Here is a 17,432-nt window from a genome sequence, read left to right on the forward strand (position 1 = left end):
GCTTAGTGCCTGGGACTGGGGGACTCCCAGATAGTCCAGCCAGGACAGCAGTTGCTCTCCACCCTTCAGACAGAGGCTGCCAAATTCCTTGGCCAATATTCCCACTGGATAACAGACAGACGGTGATTTTTTAAAAGCATCTCAGTGTAGATGCACATGGTCCAAATTTGACTCCTCTCTTCTCCCCTAGATCCACCTCAAACTGACCCTGGGACTCTAGACTCAGGGGCAGGGGGCAATATTTTGGCTCAGGTCCTACAACTCTCTTATTCACTTATTTACTCATTCTTTCATTCATGGAGGAGTAGAACGTTTGGACTTAGTGTCAGGAAAACTGGCCCTGGTTTTTACAATGAAACTGTTGTGTGACCTCATGTAAATCCCTTCCCATCTCTGGATTTCAGGAATGGGAATAAAATTTGGCAATACCAGTATTATCTGCTGAGTTTTTATAGACCTGAAAATGGATCACTATATGGAATGAATTCAGACTTCTGCCCATTAATGAAAAAGGTTCTATTCCCTGGATAAAACCCTGAAGTGTGGTCATCATTCATGAAACTTGTAGGGTTTGGATGAATTAGGACCGCTGCGGTCTGCGATATGGAAATAAAGAGAGCCTGGCACCAAACAGGCCTTTTCCTTTCAGGCTGCAGTAAGGGGTGTATAATGGCACCCACAGTCAGCACCCTGTTCACCTGGCCACCTTCCAGCCTGGTTTTGTTGTTAGAGCTGTTCACTGCCCTGACTGGGTCAATGACAGGGTTCAGTTGCAGAGAGCAGGATGGTAAATGGCTTGCAGGCTCATTGGGAGGGCTGAAGAAGTTGACTATAGACCGTGTTTCCAGAAAGAGCTCTCAAAGCCACACCTCAGAACTGAGCTGCCATTATTAGGAAACCAATGGTAAATTAGGAAGCTGAAACCACAGCCACTGCCGTCCACACTGACACCATGGTCACTCTGCTCCTACCACTCTCTACACATGACTTGGTTCCAAATACAGTTCTAGTGTAAGTACCTCTGTCGGTGGAAACTAAGTCACATCCAGATTGCTAGCTGCAAGAGAGTCTGGGAAATGTAGCCTTTAGTTTTATACCAGGAGAGGTCAGAATGAATGTTGAGCAATCTAACCCATGATGTCCTTTACATACTCACAAGGAAAAGTCTCCTGATTTTGCTTTGCCCCTCAACTGGTCCTCTCAGTGAACAGTGTCTCACACTGCACACTCCCCACAATACACTTGGCTCAATGTTTCGTGCAACAGACAAAGCCAAGGCAGTGTATATATTTAGCTATCATTAACACATTTTATGAATGGATAGCATTCATAAATCCATTTTGGCCAGGGAAAGGTCATGGATTCCTGGTCCATAATTGCTCTAACATGATTCAAGGACAAGCTGCTAAGCCCACCTTTGGAGCAGACCATCCGCCCTTTCTGATTCTTTCCTATTGCATGATTAATGGAGAGTTAACCGCATCTTGGCTTTCTGTCCTGGGCCTTTGCCTTCCAGTAGAAATGATTCACAGTAAGGGCATTTGTCTGTAGAAAAATGAGGACCTGAACCTCATTTTCAGAGCATGGGATGACAGGCACTTTTTATAACCAGGGGCAGCTCCAGAATGTCAAGATAAGAGGGACTTGGGGGGTAGTGAGCTGATTGGAAAGGGGGGCTAGGAATCTCTCCCAGAAGCTGCTATGCAAAGCAAGTACATGGCTTTTATGGCGGTTGCATGTATAGACTTGGATCAATGAAAATAACCTTCCTCTTGCACCTCACCTAAGTTTGTGAAAAGAGCAATTGACCTTCTCCAAGAATGAGAATGCCAAAAAATGTCTGCAGGGTGGAGGTTTGGGTGGAGGCTGATGATGAAGACCAGTTAAAACAGACTGGCAGAAAGCTTGGGGCCTGCAGAGGGGAGTGTGGAATGGCATAAAACAGAGTGACTTGTCTCGAGTCCAAGTGTCACCACTTCTTAGCTGTGTGACCTTGGGAGAGTTACTTCACCTCTCTGAGTTACAGCTTCTGCATATAAGAAGTAGAGATGTTGATAACTTAATCATAGTTTTATTGGGAAGTTGAAATGAAATAACACATGTAAAGCACTTTAGCAGATAACGTAAGTGTCCCACCCAAGTCTCCTGGAGCTACCCTGGAGGTCACCTGTAGTCAGTTCCCATACACACCAACATATTTCTGGACCTATTTACCTGAGGTTGTTCTCTAGCAGCGGGAGTATGCTTGGCTCCTTCATGAGGCAGACCAGAAGTGCTTGGAGGTCACTGCCTCCAGGACGGACCCTCATGAGCAAATGGAATTGATGAATCAGTACTCTAACTTTCTCATCCCTCATTTCAACAATTCTGAGATGTACTCTACAGTTTCTCAACAGATCCCAGCAACACTGATCTATAGGGACTTGCTCGTCAGCACATTCTTTATCAGCTTTTCTCCCTTCTTTGTCTTACTTTCTTATTCTTCATTGTCCTTCCTGGGATCATTTTGAAATTAACTACTTATACTCCTAAATTCTTTTCTTGGGGGGAACCCAAACAAAAACAAGCATCACACCCAGTGCCTGGTTCCTTGAAAGGCACCCATCAATAGCACCAAAGTAGGGCTCCTCATATGAACACCACAACACAGAGAACAACATTTGAGTGACTATTTTTTTTATTCTTTCAAGAATGGTTGATAACTAGCACCATTCTAGATGTGCATGAGAACCGTTCATTCACTGTGAATGATAGATACCTCAGAGCACTAGGCATAATTCTCTTGCAGAACTCCCTCTGTAAACAAATATAATAATGTTGCCTACCTCTTAGGACTGTAATGAGGACAAGGTGAATTAACATATGCTTGACTCTTAGTATGTGTTGACAAGGGTCAGTTGTTATCATAATTTGTGTGGCTTGTATAGTAGAGAAAGTTCATTGTCCCCCAGTTGACCTTCTTCCTTTAGTAATAAGAACTACTCCCAATGACTCCCCAGGTAGCGACTGTGGTTCCTAACCTCTCTTGCAACTAGGAGTGTCTGTTGCCTAAGTTCTAACCAACGAGGTATAAGAAGATGTGATGCATGTAAGTTCTGCATCATATCCTTACAAAGGAAGGTGCTTGCCCTCCACCTTCTCTTTGCTCCCTCTGTGATGGTTGGGAAATGGTGACAACTGGAATAGTTGCCTTGAGATCAGAGATAGAAATCATATGTTGAAAATGGCAGAGCTGCCACATGAGTCTGAACTGTTCACTTGTGGACTGTTATGTGAGATTATATTCCATTCCATTGTATTTTGGGGTCTTTTATTTTGGCAGCTAGGCTTATCCAACTAACCCAGCCCAAAGCTCAAATCTGGGATAGAAGGATATGAGTTTTTCCTTCTTTCATTTTTGCTTTATGCCTGTCGCATGCCCAGCACTGTGACAGGAACTGAAGTCCCAAGATGTATGAGATACAGACCAAATACCAAGAAGCTCAAAGGGTAATGAGACAGAGGGATCTAAAGGCAAATAATGTCAACCTTCTGTGATAAATGCTCAAATACATTGTGGAGGCCCAAAGGAGAGAATGATTAGGTCCAAATTTTGGAATCTCAAGTCTTAAAACATATGGAACAGTTTGCCATGTTGTAAGGGAGGGAAAGGAGTGGCAATTCAGAGGTATTCTGCCTGGTTTTATGGGGCAAGCAGGGTCAGCCCCCTGGAGAACTGATTCTCCTGAAAGGGTAACAATGGTTCTAAAATTTGTCATGAGAAGAGTCTACTCAGTTTGGGAAATGGTTCAACTTTCTAGCATGACAGTTGGATAAAGTGTATCAAGTGTCTTAAAAATGTCCATTTCCTTTGACCTAGGAATTCACCTTCTGTTAATAATTGGAGGTCAGTGTACTAGATTGTTCTTTATAAGAGAAAACAACAAAATAAACAAGAAACAGTAAACCTAATTTTTAGTAAAAAAAAAAAATATGTGGCACAGAATGAATTGTGGTGGACCATTATTGTTCATATCATGGGAGAATGTACAAACCTGTGCACACTCAAGAAGATTCCATGTGGCAGAGCTCTGTTTGGGCCTGAGACACTTATTCCCCCAGCTGCCAGGAGTGCTGGTCACTGGTGGTGCTATGCTTAAGACTTTCAGGAATTGCCCTTACTGACAAGAGCTGCCTCAAAAAAAAAAAAAAAAGAAGAAGAAGAAGAAGAATCTATATCTTAAAATTATCCATGCTTATCTCTGGATGGTAAGATTTCTCCCTGTATTTTTGTGGATTTTCTATGTGTGTTGTGGTTCCACTGTATTCTCCAAGTCCTTTTCAGGCTACCTCCTCGCCATTCCATGAACCTGTACAGCACACTCTTCCCTCTGGGCATTTGCACTTATTCCTTCTGTCTGGAGCCCTCTTTCCCTAGATGCATGCTGGTTCACTCCCTTAGAAACTTCTGGTCTTTACTCAGACGTCAACTTCATGGTGAGGCCTCCTCTGATCCACCCTACTTAAAATACCCATATTATATTTTAACACACCTAACTCCCTTTGCTGTTTTGTTTTTGCCCATAGCACTTGTTGGCACCTGACATACTATGCATTTATTTATTTACTATTTATTGTCTGTAGTCACTTTCTAGAGTAAAAGCTCCATACGGACCTGGCCTTTATCTGTTTTTGTTTATAGCTGTATCCTTAGCACAGTCAAGGGCTGCTCTTAGGTGTTCTAAGCACATACCAGGTGCTCTAAGATGGCCTAAGCATACGGTAGGTACTTAACAAATCATTAGTGAATGAATAAATGAATGAGGCCGCTTCCTTCTCCTGTGAGCTCCCTCCAGGCTCTCCTTTGGGAACAGGAATGGGCACAGGCATGGGGCAGGAAGTAGGATACAGCAGCAGCAGATGGCAGGGGGCGGGGAGGCAGGAAGAAGGAAAAAGGGACTCTGTATGATGCCAGCTGCTGTCAAACCGCTAAGATACCAATTCCACTGTGACACTGGGGTCAGCTGAGCCCCAGCACCACCTCTAGGAAGCCAAACGCGGGCCTCCAGACCTGACCCTGGAGCTGTGAGCGACGGGGTCAGCGTCAACAAGGGGTTAAGTTGGTGGCTGGGGAAATGGGGGCAGGGGGCGGCCCCGTTGACGTCATTTCCGGGGTCCGGGTGTATATAAGCGGCGCGCGCGGGACCTGCGACTGCAGTGCCCAAGCCAGTCTTCAGAGGGTGGTTTGTAGACGGACCGACGGACGCACGCGGAGACGCTGCGCTCTCCACCCCTTCGCCAGCGCCGCCGCAGTCCGCCCCTGGCCAGCCCTTCCATCCTCCCCTCGCCCGGGTGCCCAGCGCTGTACTGCCAGCTGCTCCGCGCCTCGGTTCGCCATGCGCTCAGCTGCTGTCCTGGCGCTTCTGCTCTGCGCCGGGCAAGGTGAGGGAGCGCGGGGTGGGCAGAACTCGGGGAAGAGGGGTCCAGGAGCCCCTGTCGGCCCTCTCATACGCTGAGGTCCAAACAGCGCGCCGCGCCGCGCCGCGCTCCTCTCCTATACCTCCTTCGGGCGCGGCGAGTTTTCAGCACCGCGGACAGCGCACCTGCCCCCAGCCTGGCCCCTCAGCTTGTGCGGCTTTGGGTCAGGACCCGCGAACCCGACTCCTTGCACCCCATCTCCGACTCCTCGAGCAGAGCTCCTCGCGCCCCCACCTCCTCTCTGGGCTCGGCGCCTAGGCTGCATCAGGGTCAGCGCCGGTTTCAAGCCGTGGTCAGCCAAGGTCATGGGGGCGGGGGGCAGGGTGCAATGGGAGGGCTGCTCCTCTCGCCTTCTCTACAGCTTCCATCCTTCCTCTCTGCTCTCCACGTCTTTCTGCCCTTGGCTTCTACCTCTGCGTATCATCTCAATCCTTCTTCCTTCACCTCTCTCTCTTCTCTCACCTCTGGGATCTCTCTCCCTTTCCCTGCATCTCCCTCTTATTCTAATCCCACTCCAGCCTTGGCTTTGTTTTCGTAGCACTTACCTTCAGCTTCCACCCCCACCCCCTCCACATACACACACAAAGCAGCTTTCCCAAAGGGGAGAGTTAAGGCTTCTCAGTGCAGCCTCTTGTGGTCCACACCCCTGGGAACTGCATTCAGGGAAGGGAAACAAAATCAGCACCAGCCTTTCATTTGGGGTGGAGGAATTTTGAAGGGCAGTACTGGGATGAATCAGCCCCTGATGACCCCATGAGGAAGGACTGGGCTTCCATCGGAGCAGAGCAGTGACCCCAGCCTCTCTTTCCTTCCCAGTCATTGCTCTCCCTGTGAACAGCCCGATGAATAAAGGGGACACAGAGGTAAGATGGAGGGCTGGGGATGCCCCTGGATGGGATGTGGGAGGAGGGGGGCCAATGGACACCTCCCAGCCAGTCCTTGGGCAGCTGCAGGAGTGACACTGGCATAAAGCCAAGAGCCAGCACTGCAGTTGCTGGGTCTGGGGACAGCGTGCAAAAGAAGGTATCAAAGATTCCTAGATCTTCCTGCTTTCCTCCTGTGGGGACTTCCCCAGCTTTCTGAGCTGGTGTGTAGCCCAACAGGATCTGCCAACAGGACCTGTGTCTTACCTGCTTGGCTGAGGGACCAAGCCCTCTGTCTTGAACGCTCTGAATTCAGTAGGCCTACCAAGGGGCTGGTGGGGAGGGCTTCTCTGATTACAGATCAGTGAAAATTGCCTTCATGTGCCTTGCTCTGGCCTCCCATTTGCTCTTCCCCTCCCCCCATAGCTCTGCCAACAACACCCCCAGCCACTCAGACACTGGCTTCCCCAAAGGACCACAATGAAACCATTCTTGACCATGTCTCCTGCACCCTGGTTCCCAGGCAGTTGGGATAATGAGGTTAGTTTCCCAGGCAAGGCATTGGTAGAAGTTCTCTGGCCAGAAAGGGATTCTGTGCTGAGCATATACTTTAAATGCATTCATCTCAGAGCTTGGGATGTTTTTCCCCCACTCTGGTGCTCACAGATACCTCCTCTTGAGGTTCAGAGAAATCTCCATCCCCCTTCTTTCCAGGAGACGTTTTGTTCCATTCCAGAGAGATCATGTTTAAGACCCAAAGCACCCAAGTGATTTCAACCTCCTTTTGAACAATACTATTCCTATTTTTCCAGTTGCAGAGAAAGACCCAAATGTTAGCCTCCATATTCATTCCAGCTGTACAATCTTGGGAAAACTTCTTAACTTCTCTGACATCTACTTTTTCAACTGTAATAATATTTCCCTTGAGGGGAGTTGAGAAGAGTAGGGACCATGGATGTGAAGTGCCTGGCACATGACAGTTCCTCATGGGCACCATTATTCCTAGAACTTCCCTTCTTAAGCTCCCATTCCCCTGAGGACCCATACCCAAATTCTGTCTTACAGAATCTGTCTATATGGAACGATGGTTATCTGTTATTTCCAGTGCAGGGTCTGGGGTTGCAGGGAGCTCCAGGATGCAGACTGCAGGATCCTCCTTTCCTGTCCTCTCTAGAGAGGCCCTTTGGTTGCCATATTATTCTCAGCAGCTCAGAGTTGAGTATCAGAGAAGTTGGTTGATAACTGAATGTGCCATCAGAGGATGTTGTGACTACACACCATACAGTCTGTTTGCCAGCTTGCTGTCATGGATTCTTGGGCCGGTTGCCTTGGCACCCCATAGACAAAGTTTTCCACCCCCTCAATTCCTGGCATCATTGCCTGATACATGTCTGACAGCTCCTGCTCTTCCACCTGGCTTCAGGCAACTGAAACAGGTCTGGAGGTATGAATCCTTCCTCAGATGTGTGCGATTCATGCTTTACAGAGTGCATCACCACCCCAGGAGGGCAGTCAGGCAGGTATTCTCACTTCTACTTTACAAATAAGGAAACTAAGGCTCAGAGAGGTTAAGTCTTTTGCCCAAGATAATACACTCGGATACCACACTACAGTTTGCTCTATCATCAAAGGTTGCCCATTTATCAATACCTAATTGACCACAGCACTTGCTGGGCAGTGGACAAGACTTTCAGAGATATAGCTGCTGTTGGTCTGGGATGGGTACCCAAATATAGCCAACATGCCAACATCCAGCCAGGAGATGTGTCCCATAGGTGAATATGGGGTCATACTGTGAAATTGTCACTCCCTGCATGTGGAGGACAGTGATCCAAGTCCAGTTTCTAGACAGAGCAGAGCTAAGGAAGGTCTTTGTGCTCTGGGAAGTTCAGAAGGGCTTCCTGGAGGAGTTTCCTCATATTTAGAGACACACTGCTTGGAAATGAGAAGGTATCATGTACCCATCACCCCTCTCCAACCCAACTGTGATCAACCTTAGAAGCCCCTGTTGGCCCTGTGATTGAAGCACCTGGAACATGTTAGCACCGCAGAAGGATTTGTTGTTATGGTTGCTGTTACTATCTGGCTAAGAATGCAGAGCTGTGCACCTGAATTAGTAATCCTTGGACTCCAGAACAAAAAAGCAAAAATGCCTTCCTGCCCCTCCTTAGAAATTTGCTCTAGAGCCTCCTGGGGCTGAACCACATACCCAAACCAACTCCAACCTGCCCTCACTCTCTTCCTAGGTGATGAAGTGCATTGTTGAAGTTATCTCTGAGACGCTGTCCAAGCCCAGTCCCATGCCTGTCAGCCAGGAGTGTTACGAGACTCTTCGAGGAGGTGAGGGGTAAAGGTTGGAGGTCAGGGGCTGTTCCATCTGGGCTGGGAGGCTAGGAGATGGACATGTGGCTTTTTATGGAATTCATTGATTTAATCCAATAGTCACTGGGCAAGAGCCTGCCTCGTCTCCAGGCACTGAGGGGTGTAAGATGATGAAGGGGTCATGACCTCTGTGCTCCTGGAGCTTGTAGTCTAGCAGAGGGCAACAGATAGGAACACCATTCACTAGAATTCTGGACAGAATGAAACCAGGGCTAAAACAACAAACCCACCAGAATATGAGCTCCCTGTTGTCAAGGATTGTGTGTGTGATATGCCTGGTGCCTAGGACAGACTCTGGACACAGGTACATAGTGGACACCCTATAGATAGGTGATGAATGAATGAATATCGTGGATGGGAAGGAGAAGGACAAAATTTTTCCAACAATGCAGTCAAGTTTTGTCCAACTGCCTGGATGGAGCCAGTTGTATTTAAGTTGGGCTTTAAAAGAAAAGTTGGAAATCACAGGTAGAAAAATGAAGGATGATTACTCCAGGTGGAGGGGACAAACAAGCAAAGACATGGAGATGGGGAAATGTGTTGTGTTTAGAGATATCACTGCCTCATCTCAGGGGCTGCCAAACCTTGGCCTGGGTCCTGGGACACTGGCTGATCCTTCTCATCTAGCAGAAAATGGATTAGCACCTCGGAACAGAGGTAGTTTCAAAACTATTATCTCAAGTCCCAATCTGGTTGCTGCCACCCAGGTTTTGAGCTTCCAGAATAAATTCCATGTGCTCAGCTGAAAATATTGATGCAATCTCTTTCTGGGCTGTACTCTGGAAATCACCCATAACAACTCTCCCTCATTGCAGATGAGCGCATTGTTTCCATCCTGCGACATCAGAATTTGCTGAAGGAGCTCCAAGACCTCGCTGTCCAAGGTATTTTCCACTGCACATGATTCTGGGTCAATTCCAATAACTGAGAGTCAGAAAACAGGGTGCAGGGTTGAGCAAGGTCCTATCCTCTCTGGCACTCAATTCAGTTATGGAGTGGAAAGGTGGGGAGCCTCTGTGCTACCTGGTCCAAACCATTATTGATATAATTAAGGAAACAGAGGTCTAGAGAGGTTGAGTGACTTGTTCAAGGTCACACAGTGAGGTAGGTCCATGCCATGACCAGATGCAGCACTCCTAACACCCTGTGGGCTCTTCAGTTCCAGTCATTTCATTGAGGGCACTTTCAAGACTAGACTGCAGAAAGAATCTGCTTCCTTCAATTAAATGAAAAGTGAAATGATCTCTAGGAGAAAGGAGGAGCCTCTGTTCCTTTGTGAGCTTCTTCTGCTCAAGGGGAAGATGGGAGAAGCAGGGTCTTACTTGCAGACTAGATTTTTGGCGTGCTTTAGGATGAGATCTGTTTTTTTCTTAGAGACTAGAAAAATCCACTGATGGGAATGGAGTGACTTTGTGAGGTAGTGAGCTCCCTGTCACTGACTATATTCAAGTGGAGTCTGGACAAGATGCTGGAGCAGAGGGGTTAGGCTGATGCTCAGCTCCAGGCTCCTTCCTGGGTTGATACAAGGCATAAAGCCCTGCCCTGGCATGTTGGAAAACTTGGGTTGTGGTCCTGCATCTGTCCTCAGCTGACTCCCTTTGGGAAGTGGTCATTTACCTGGGCCACTGGCACCCTTGTCTCTCTCCCTGATCATAGGCTCTCAAGCATGAAACCTGCATCTTCAGGGCAGGACTTGTGTCTTGGGTGGGGTAGGGGGCTCCATGCCATGTGTAGGAATGGAGAGAGATGTAGGGAGGAGATGAATGGCAATAATCAGCAGTAGGGATTCCTGGGGCCCTTCCAAGTTAACACATCATTCTTTTTCTTACCTGCCTGTCAGCCTGGAGGGCAAAGGGCCACTCATCTGGTTGTCGGGAAAATGATGTGTGTGCCTGGCACACAGTAGGTACTGGGCCAGGCTGTGTCTACAATCAATGCACTGTTTAACATCATCATAGTTGACCCTGTTTTTTATTTTTTAAACTAAACAGTAAATATTTTATTACTATATAATAATTTTAAAATTAAATATTGAATGATGACTTATTACATTTAAATAATTAAATATAACTCCACAGAGATTATTACAGGGCAATGGGTTTTGAAACATCTGTATACACCCCCATTCATGTGTGTATCTAATATAAACGTTGTACAATCTACATACATATTGTTTTCTAAAAGAGTACTGGATATATCTAGGTCTACCTGAGGCCAGAGCTGGGGTATATTCCCTGGCTTAAAGCTGCTATGTCAGGCTCCTCCAGCCACCCTGGAAGTTCCCATCACGGACAAAAAAATCATCACCCGCTGCAATTAGAAAATGAAGTTAGAGGTGTCGGCAGCAGCTTTGGGGCGGGGGGTGGGGGGCAGATATGCAGGGAGTAGGGAGATGGGGCTGCATACCAATCCTGAGCTCAGAGGCAAGCGCCAGTCTAGGCCCTCTCCCCCAGAGACTGGACTCTGGGCTCCAGGAAGAAGAGGGGCTGCCTGAGTCAAGGGTCCCTGTGAGAGAACAAGCAGTCAATGGGACCTCTCTTTGCAGGGTTCCCTGAGCTGCCAGCCAGGTCCTAAGGGGTCCCCTACTCCCTGTTCTTGTCCCTGGGCCTCTATCAGGGCCTCTGTTGCTTTGTGAAACAGCAGGGCAGGGCTTGTCCATGTTTCCCAGAGGAGAAACTGAGTCAGAGAAGGGGCGTGGCTGCTCTGGAGAGGGGATGTGGCTGCCTGGTGGGCCCCTGGGAAAGGCAGAAACAGCCAATGCTTGCCAGCTTCCCAGACTCTTGGACCCCCGTCTCCCATTAGGCAGGTCCAAAGGCTGATGCCCTGTTCACAGTGAAGTGGAGGCCCGCACTCTCTTAGATAAATATACTGGGGTGGGCTCTGGCTTTTGTTGTTGTTATGTTTCTTTTTCTCATACCAGGTGCCAAGGAGAGGGCTCCTCAGCAGAAGAAACACAGCAGCTTTGAAGATGAACTCTCAGAGTTTCTTGAGAACCAGAGCAACCAGTCCGAGCTAGAGGGTTAGTGTCAGCCAGCCTGGCCAGAGGCCAAGGAGGGGAGAGACAAATGACAGCAGTGGTTATGATGGACAGTGGGTTCCTGAGAGCCAGGAGCCCCTCCATTAGGCCCTGTTAGGTAGATATTATTTCCTTCACTTTCCAAATGGGGAAACTGAGGCCCAGAGAAGTCAAGTACATTGGCCAGGTTCCTTGGTAGTGAGCTGCAAAACTGGGAATTTGAGTTGGGGTCTCACCCCAGACCTCTCAATCAGTCCCTTCTGCCCCCAAGGGGGCTGACATTCTAAGGCAAGGTGTCTCTGACATGGCAGGCAGGCAACTCCAACTCTGAGTCTCCCAGGGACCACTGCCATGGGGTCCTCATCTCCCTCACCTCCCACCCAGCCCTCCTGAGATTTGGTGGTGCCTTAGAATGGCCAAGTAGGAAGGTCCCAGAAGAATAGATTTGAAGCATTCAGTGAACCTGGATCATCTTCCTTGAAACCAAAGTGCTTTAGGAGTCAATGAGATCACAGATTAGGCCCACACGATGCTCCATTACCCATCCTTCCTGCTTAGAAACAGCCATGAACTGCCCCCACAGAGTCTGCTCTTTGCATGATGAAAGCCAGTTTCCTGGAACCAGGGTCTCATGGTCTTCTTAGGATCTGTGTGCCAGAAGTTTTCACTAAGGGAGGCAGCCAACTGTCAGTGCAAAGAGCACCCTGGACTTTGCATTCATAGCCTTGGGTTTAAGGCTCAGCTCTGCTATGCAAGCAGGTCACTGTGCCTTTTTAAGGATCAGTTTAATTTTCTGTATAAGGGGGTGGGAGTACCTTTCACCTGCAGTCCTGGTGAAGTTCACATGGCAGAATATACTTAGTAGTACTTTATTAAACATAAATCATTCTAGTTGGGAGGGAATGATGCTAGTTAGATTGCTGTCTTCAGGGCAGCCAGAAGAAAATATCATTTAATGAAGCCCTACAAATACTGAAGAGCTAAGTTCTTTCACAGATGTTGAAGACAGAGCAGCCCCATATGGAGGGAGAAGGAATTTGCAGTAATGGTGCCTTTTATACAGAGAGGTTAAGTGACTTCCCCAAGATCATACAGCATTTCAGCAGCTCTCTTAACTTTCAGTCCAAGGCTCTATCTTCTGGGGTTATTTTCAAGATCTGTTTTTATCATATCCTGTTTTAAGAGGCAGGATTAAAAGAAAGAAACACGGTCCAACTGTGCTCAGGTTCACCCAGACATGGAAAGGGGCTTTAATTCTGATGTAGGTTGGCCTCAGTTGGAAGCCAAGAGACTCAATGAATATGATCTGAAATTGGCCTCTGGGGAGACTGCAGGAAACCTTGCCCTCAGGGCCTGAGCTTCCTCTGTTGTTTCTGCAGAGGTGGCTGGAGAGGCATCCTTCAAGGATGCTGCAGAGAAACAAGGGGATTCTGAAGAGGCAGAGAAGAATGGTGATGCCACAGAGAGGATCAGGTCTGAGGCACTCCTGGAGCCTGGGCAGGCGCCCAAGACTGAGCAGAACAATCAGATCCCCAGGAAGGAGGAGGCTGCAAAGACTGGCCCCTCAACTAGCCTTCTTGGCCAGAAACCCCGAGGCCCACAGGCCGAAGGAGGCAATGAGGGTCTCCCACAGGATCTGCTGGATACAGAGAAAGACCTGGGTGCCGAGGGAGGCCAGCAGGTCAAGAGAGAGGAGGAGGAGGCCGAGGCTGGAGAGAAGGCCAGCCCTGAGGAAGAAGGTCCCACCGTGGCGTTGAACTCCCATCCGAGCCTCAGCCATAAGGAGACGCTGAGGGGTGAAAGTACGTATGACGACTGAGACTTCAACAGGTGTTGGGAAGGGGTGGCAGTGGGAGTGGGGGCGGCTCGACCGTGATCTCATACCATCTTCACAATAACTCTGAAAGGTGGTTATGATCTCCATTTGCCAGAGGAAACTGAGGCTCAGTGAAGTTAAGTAATTTGCCAAAGATCACACAGCTAACTTGTAGTAAAAACTGACATTCCAACCCAGGTCTACTGACACTAAAACCAGGCACCTCCCACTCTCCCACACAGCCCCCCACCCAGGAGGAAGGAGGAGCTATGCAGGGTGGGTGGGCTTTGGGAACATGATGGGTGGGAGCAGGCTTGTCTGGGACAGCTTTAGCTTAACCCAGGAATTAGGAGAGACTGGCTTCCTTCCCTCCCCAGCTGGGTGACCCATCCCAGGTAGGAACTTGTGGGCGGGAAGGGGCTAAAGGAGGAAGCAGGCTCCAGACAGTTGAGCACTGAGAGCGTTTAGCAAAGCATGGGGTCAAGATGGCTTCTCCCTCCAAGTGAGGTCTGCCGTGGAGAGGCAGGGTCTGTGGCCAGCTCTGGGGAGTAGCAGAGACCAGAGAAGGTGATGGTCCCTCCCTCATTGTCCTGCTGTTTTCCACCTTCTGCTCCAGGTCAGCCTGAGGCTCCGGCCGTGGATGGGGCCGGGAAGACTAGGGCAGAGGCGGTGCGTCCCCCCAAGGGGAAGGGAGAGCGGGAGCACTCCCACCAGCAGGAGGAGGAGGAGAAGGACACGGCAGGGGCCCCTCAAGGCCTTTTTCGGGGTGGGAAGAGCGGCGAGCTGGAGAAGGAGGAGGAGGAGGAGGAGGAGGAGCGGCTCTCCAAAGAGTGGGAAGATGCCAAGCGATGGAGCAAGATGGACCAGCTGGCCAAGGAACTGACGGCCGAGAAGCGGCTGGAGGAGGAGGACGAGGAGGACGACCCTGACCGCTCCATGAAGCGCTCCTTCCGGACCCAGGCCTATGGCTTCGGGCGCCCTGGGCCACAGCTACGACGCGGCTGGAGGCCACCCCCGCGGGAGGACAGTGGTGAGGTGGGCCCGCCCCTCCTGGGGCGCGGCTACCTGGAGGAGAAGAAAGAGGAGGAGGGCAGCGCCAACCGCAGACCAGAGGTTGGTATGGGTCGGAGCTGGCCTGTCCCAGGCCCCGGGAGTGCGGACCCAGAGCAGGGAGGCGGCGCCCCCAGAACATGGGGAGTTCTGGGACTGGAAAGACGCTCAGCTTGGGGTTCTTGGGAGACTCCCCAGACGGCCTGGCTTGGGGGCAGGGCTCCGAGGGGGCAGGAGAAAGGGAATGGCTGGCGAAGGTCTGCAGTAGGGGATCCTGACTCACAACAGGGTCCCAGGAAAGCTGGCTGGACGGGCAGACAGTGAGGGTGGCTGGGAGAGGGGAGGTGACGAGGTAGGCTGAGCCAGGTCCCGGGCGCTGGGTGTGGACTTTGTCTGGAAAGTGGCCGGGGAGCCTCTCCAAGCCTAGGACACCACTGGCCCTGAGAGCTGGAGGGTATGGGGGTGGGGCACTAAGGGACAGACAGGAGTGTCCTGGGGGGACCTCTGTTGCCCTGGCCACGTCCTCTTCTGGAGCACACCCATCCCAGGCTTAGGTCCCGCTTCCTGTCCGTGACGACAGAGGGGGGACACGGGGCCTGGTTTGAGCAGGGGGAGGCACGGACATGTGCCCAAAGACCAGGGTTCTGCCTCCTCCTAGCTGTGTGAACTTGGATGGGTTACTCTCCTCCCCTGAGCCTCACCGGCACCCCCATTTGTGAAGTGAAGGTCAGAGCCCTCTCGGATCACCTAGTTATCATGCTTGGGACACACACAAGCTCTGAAAACTGGCCCCACTCAGAGCTGGGTGGGAAGGCTGTGGCTCCGCAGGAGGGCGCAGGTGGAACCGGCCCTGGTGGATAACATCACCTTGGGGGCCTTGGGGGGACCTGGTCCAGGCCTCAGTGAGTGCCCACGTGGGAATCGGGGCCCTTCACGGAGCTGGGAGCTTTCTCAAGTCCTGATTCCAAGGCTGTTCGTGGTCCACCTGGAAGAGGTTGTGGCCCCATCCTCAGGCCCTAGGTCCTCTCTCTGGGCTGGGGCTGGGGGTCCCTGGGGCTGGGGTCCTGCTGGCAATGTGAGGAGAAGGCTCCTTTGTGGCAGCTGGAACAGAGAGAGGGCGTCTGACTATGTCCCCAGAACCCTGAGGGGAAGGGCTACAGGAAACAGCAGCTTCCACCCCCACCCCCACCCCAGCTTTTGAGACCAGAACAAGGCTGGACATCATTGACCAGCCCCTCCCCAACCCCCTGAGAGAACTGGAGAGAATGAGGTGCCCCGAGATGCTGCCAGCTTCCTTTCTACACAAACAGAGGGGTCCTAGACTGCAGGGTGGAGAGTGGGGACCACAGAGTCGGGTGGGCAGGGTGGGTGGGTGCTTCCTCCACCTGGGCCAAAGCCTTCTTAGAAATGGCTGCGTTTCCATGGCCCCGGCCATTTCATGAAAGTCACACTGCCAGGACCGCGTTTCTGTGGCATCATATGTAATGGGGACCCAGGTGGGCTGCCCTAGGGCCAGGGGTGCCTTCAATAGCCTGGCATCTAACAGTGACCCCAGGAGGGTGACTCTCCCGGGTCAAGACTGGGGTGGTGGCCCCCTGAGCTCCTGCTCCAGGTCTAAGGGTATGATATGCTCTTCAGGGAGTCAGTCCCAGCTCCAGGGCCTGGAAGTTTCCCCAGGCTGGGGCACAGAGCTCACAGTAGGGTCCCCTGAACTATGCTGGGAGCCCATCCCCCACACCCCAACAGAGTCAGGGATAAAGGCCCAGCACCAGGCAGGGGGGTCCATGTGGGGGGAGCAGTTCCCACGGCCCCCTCAGGTAGGCGGGGCCTGCAGTGGATAGCCCCAAAATGCAGGCCTGGCCTCCTGTGAGGGCATCAGAGAGCTCCATTCCCACATGTGGAAGCAGGGCTGCCTGCTTCCCTCTCATCCTCAGAGCAGCCCAGCATGAGGTATCAAGATTGAGATGAGGTCCCTAAAGTTCAGAGAGGCAAAGCCACCTGTCCAAGGCCACACAGCTAACCAGCGGCACTCCAGTATGGCTGAGTCTATGTCCCACTAATGTCTAGGGCTCCCTGGGCACACCCTACCTGACTCCCAATGTTCTCTCCTAGGACCAGGAGCTGGAAAGCCTGTCGGCCATTGAGGCAGAGCTGGAGAAGGTGGCCCGCAGGCTGCAGGCACTGCAGCAGGGTTGAGGCGACGGCTGGTGGGTCTGGCCATGGTCCCCAGGCACTCGGTGGTCCTGGCCAGGCGGCCCGGGCACTGCTTCTGGTAGAGAGGCGGCCTCCCCACCCACCCAAGCCCAGGCCACCCTGTTGTCCCCACGCTCCTCTTCTCCTCACCCTTGACCCCTGCCCCAGCATGCCCGTCTGCGGGCGGGCCCCTACCACTTTAGACTTCGATTATTCTCTTTGAACACAGGCAGCTTTCTCAAGGTTTCCCTTCCACCATCAGACCCTTCGAATATGTCTGCAATAACTTCTGACCTTTTAATGAAAGCTAAGAACTCCTAACTCGACTATATCATATCCAAATTTATCTAAGGAAAAATAAATCTGCTCTGGGTTCTTTCTGGGTTCTTTTAACTTTTTTTCCTTCTTGACTCACAGTGGGGTGGGATGGGCTAGATTTGGGTAGAAGGAGAAGTGGATGTTCAGTCCCTGGGGGATAATTCCTTTTTGGGCCACTTCCTAGCTGCGGTGTCTTGGGCAAGTGACTTTGCATCTCTGGGTCTCAGTTTCTTCGTTTGTAATAGTGACACTTACCTCAAAGGGTGGGTGCAAGGGGAGGAAATAAAAGGCAAAGCCCTTGGCCCAGGGCTGCAATGTTCCTCCCTCTTCCCCTTTC

General features: G+C 50.8%; 1 protein-coding gene across 2 annotated transcripts; it reads left to right on the forward strand.

Annotated features, from left to right (window-relative positions):
- Positions 1-5,205: 5,205 nt before the first annotated feature.
- On the forward strand, positions 5,206-17,180 carry CHGA (chromogranin A). Of its 2 annotated transcripts, XM_077123400.1 has the most exons (8): positions 5,206-5,421; positions 6,274-6,320; positions 8,567-8,660; positions 9,518-9,586; positions 11,623-11,721; positions 13,098-13,520; positions 14,151-14,647; positions 16,697-17,180. In XM_077123400.1, exons 1-8 carry the CDS (start codon positions 5,376-5,378, stop codon positions 16,778-16,780), a joined length of 1,359 nt encoding a protein of 452 aa, XP_076979515.1. In that variant the 5' UTR covers positions 5,206-5,375; the 3' UTR covers positions 16,781-17,180. The 2 variants fall into 2 exon arrangements, with proteins under 2 accessions (XP_076979515.1, XP_076979516.1); XM_077123401.1 differs by lacking the exons at positions 5,206-5,421; positions 6,274-6,320 and adding an exon at positions 6,749-6,860.
- The last annotated feature ends 252 nt before the right edge of the window (positions 17,181-17,432 follow it).

The sequence above is a fragment of the Tamandua tetradactyla genome, chromosome 12 (genome assembly GCF_023851605.1).
Source record: "Tamandua tetradactyla isolate mTamTet1 chromosome 12, mTamTet1.pri, whole genome shotgun sequence".
Lineage (NCBI taxonomy): Eukaryota > Metazoa > Chordata > Mammalia > Pilosa > Myrmecophagidae > Tamandua > Tamandua tetradactyla.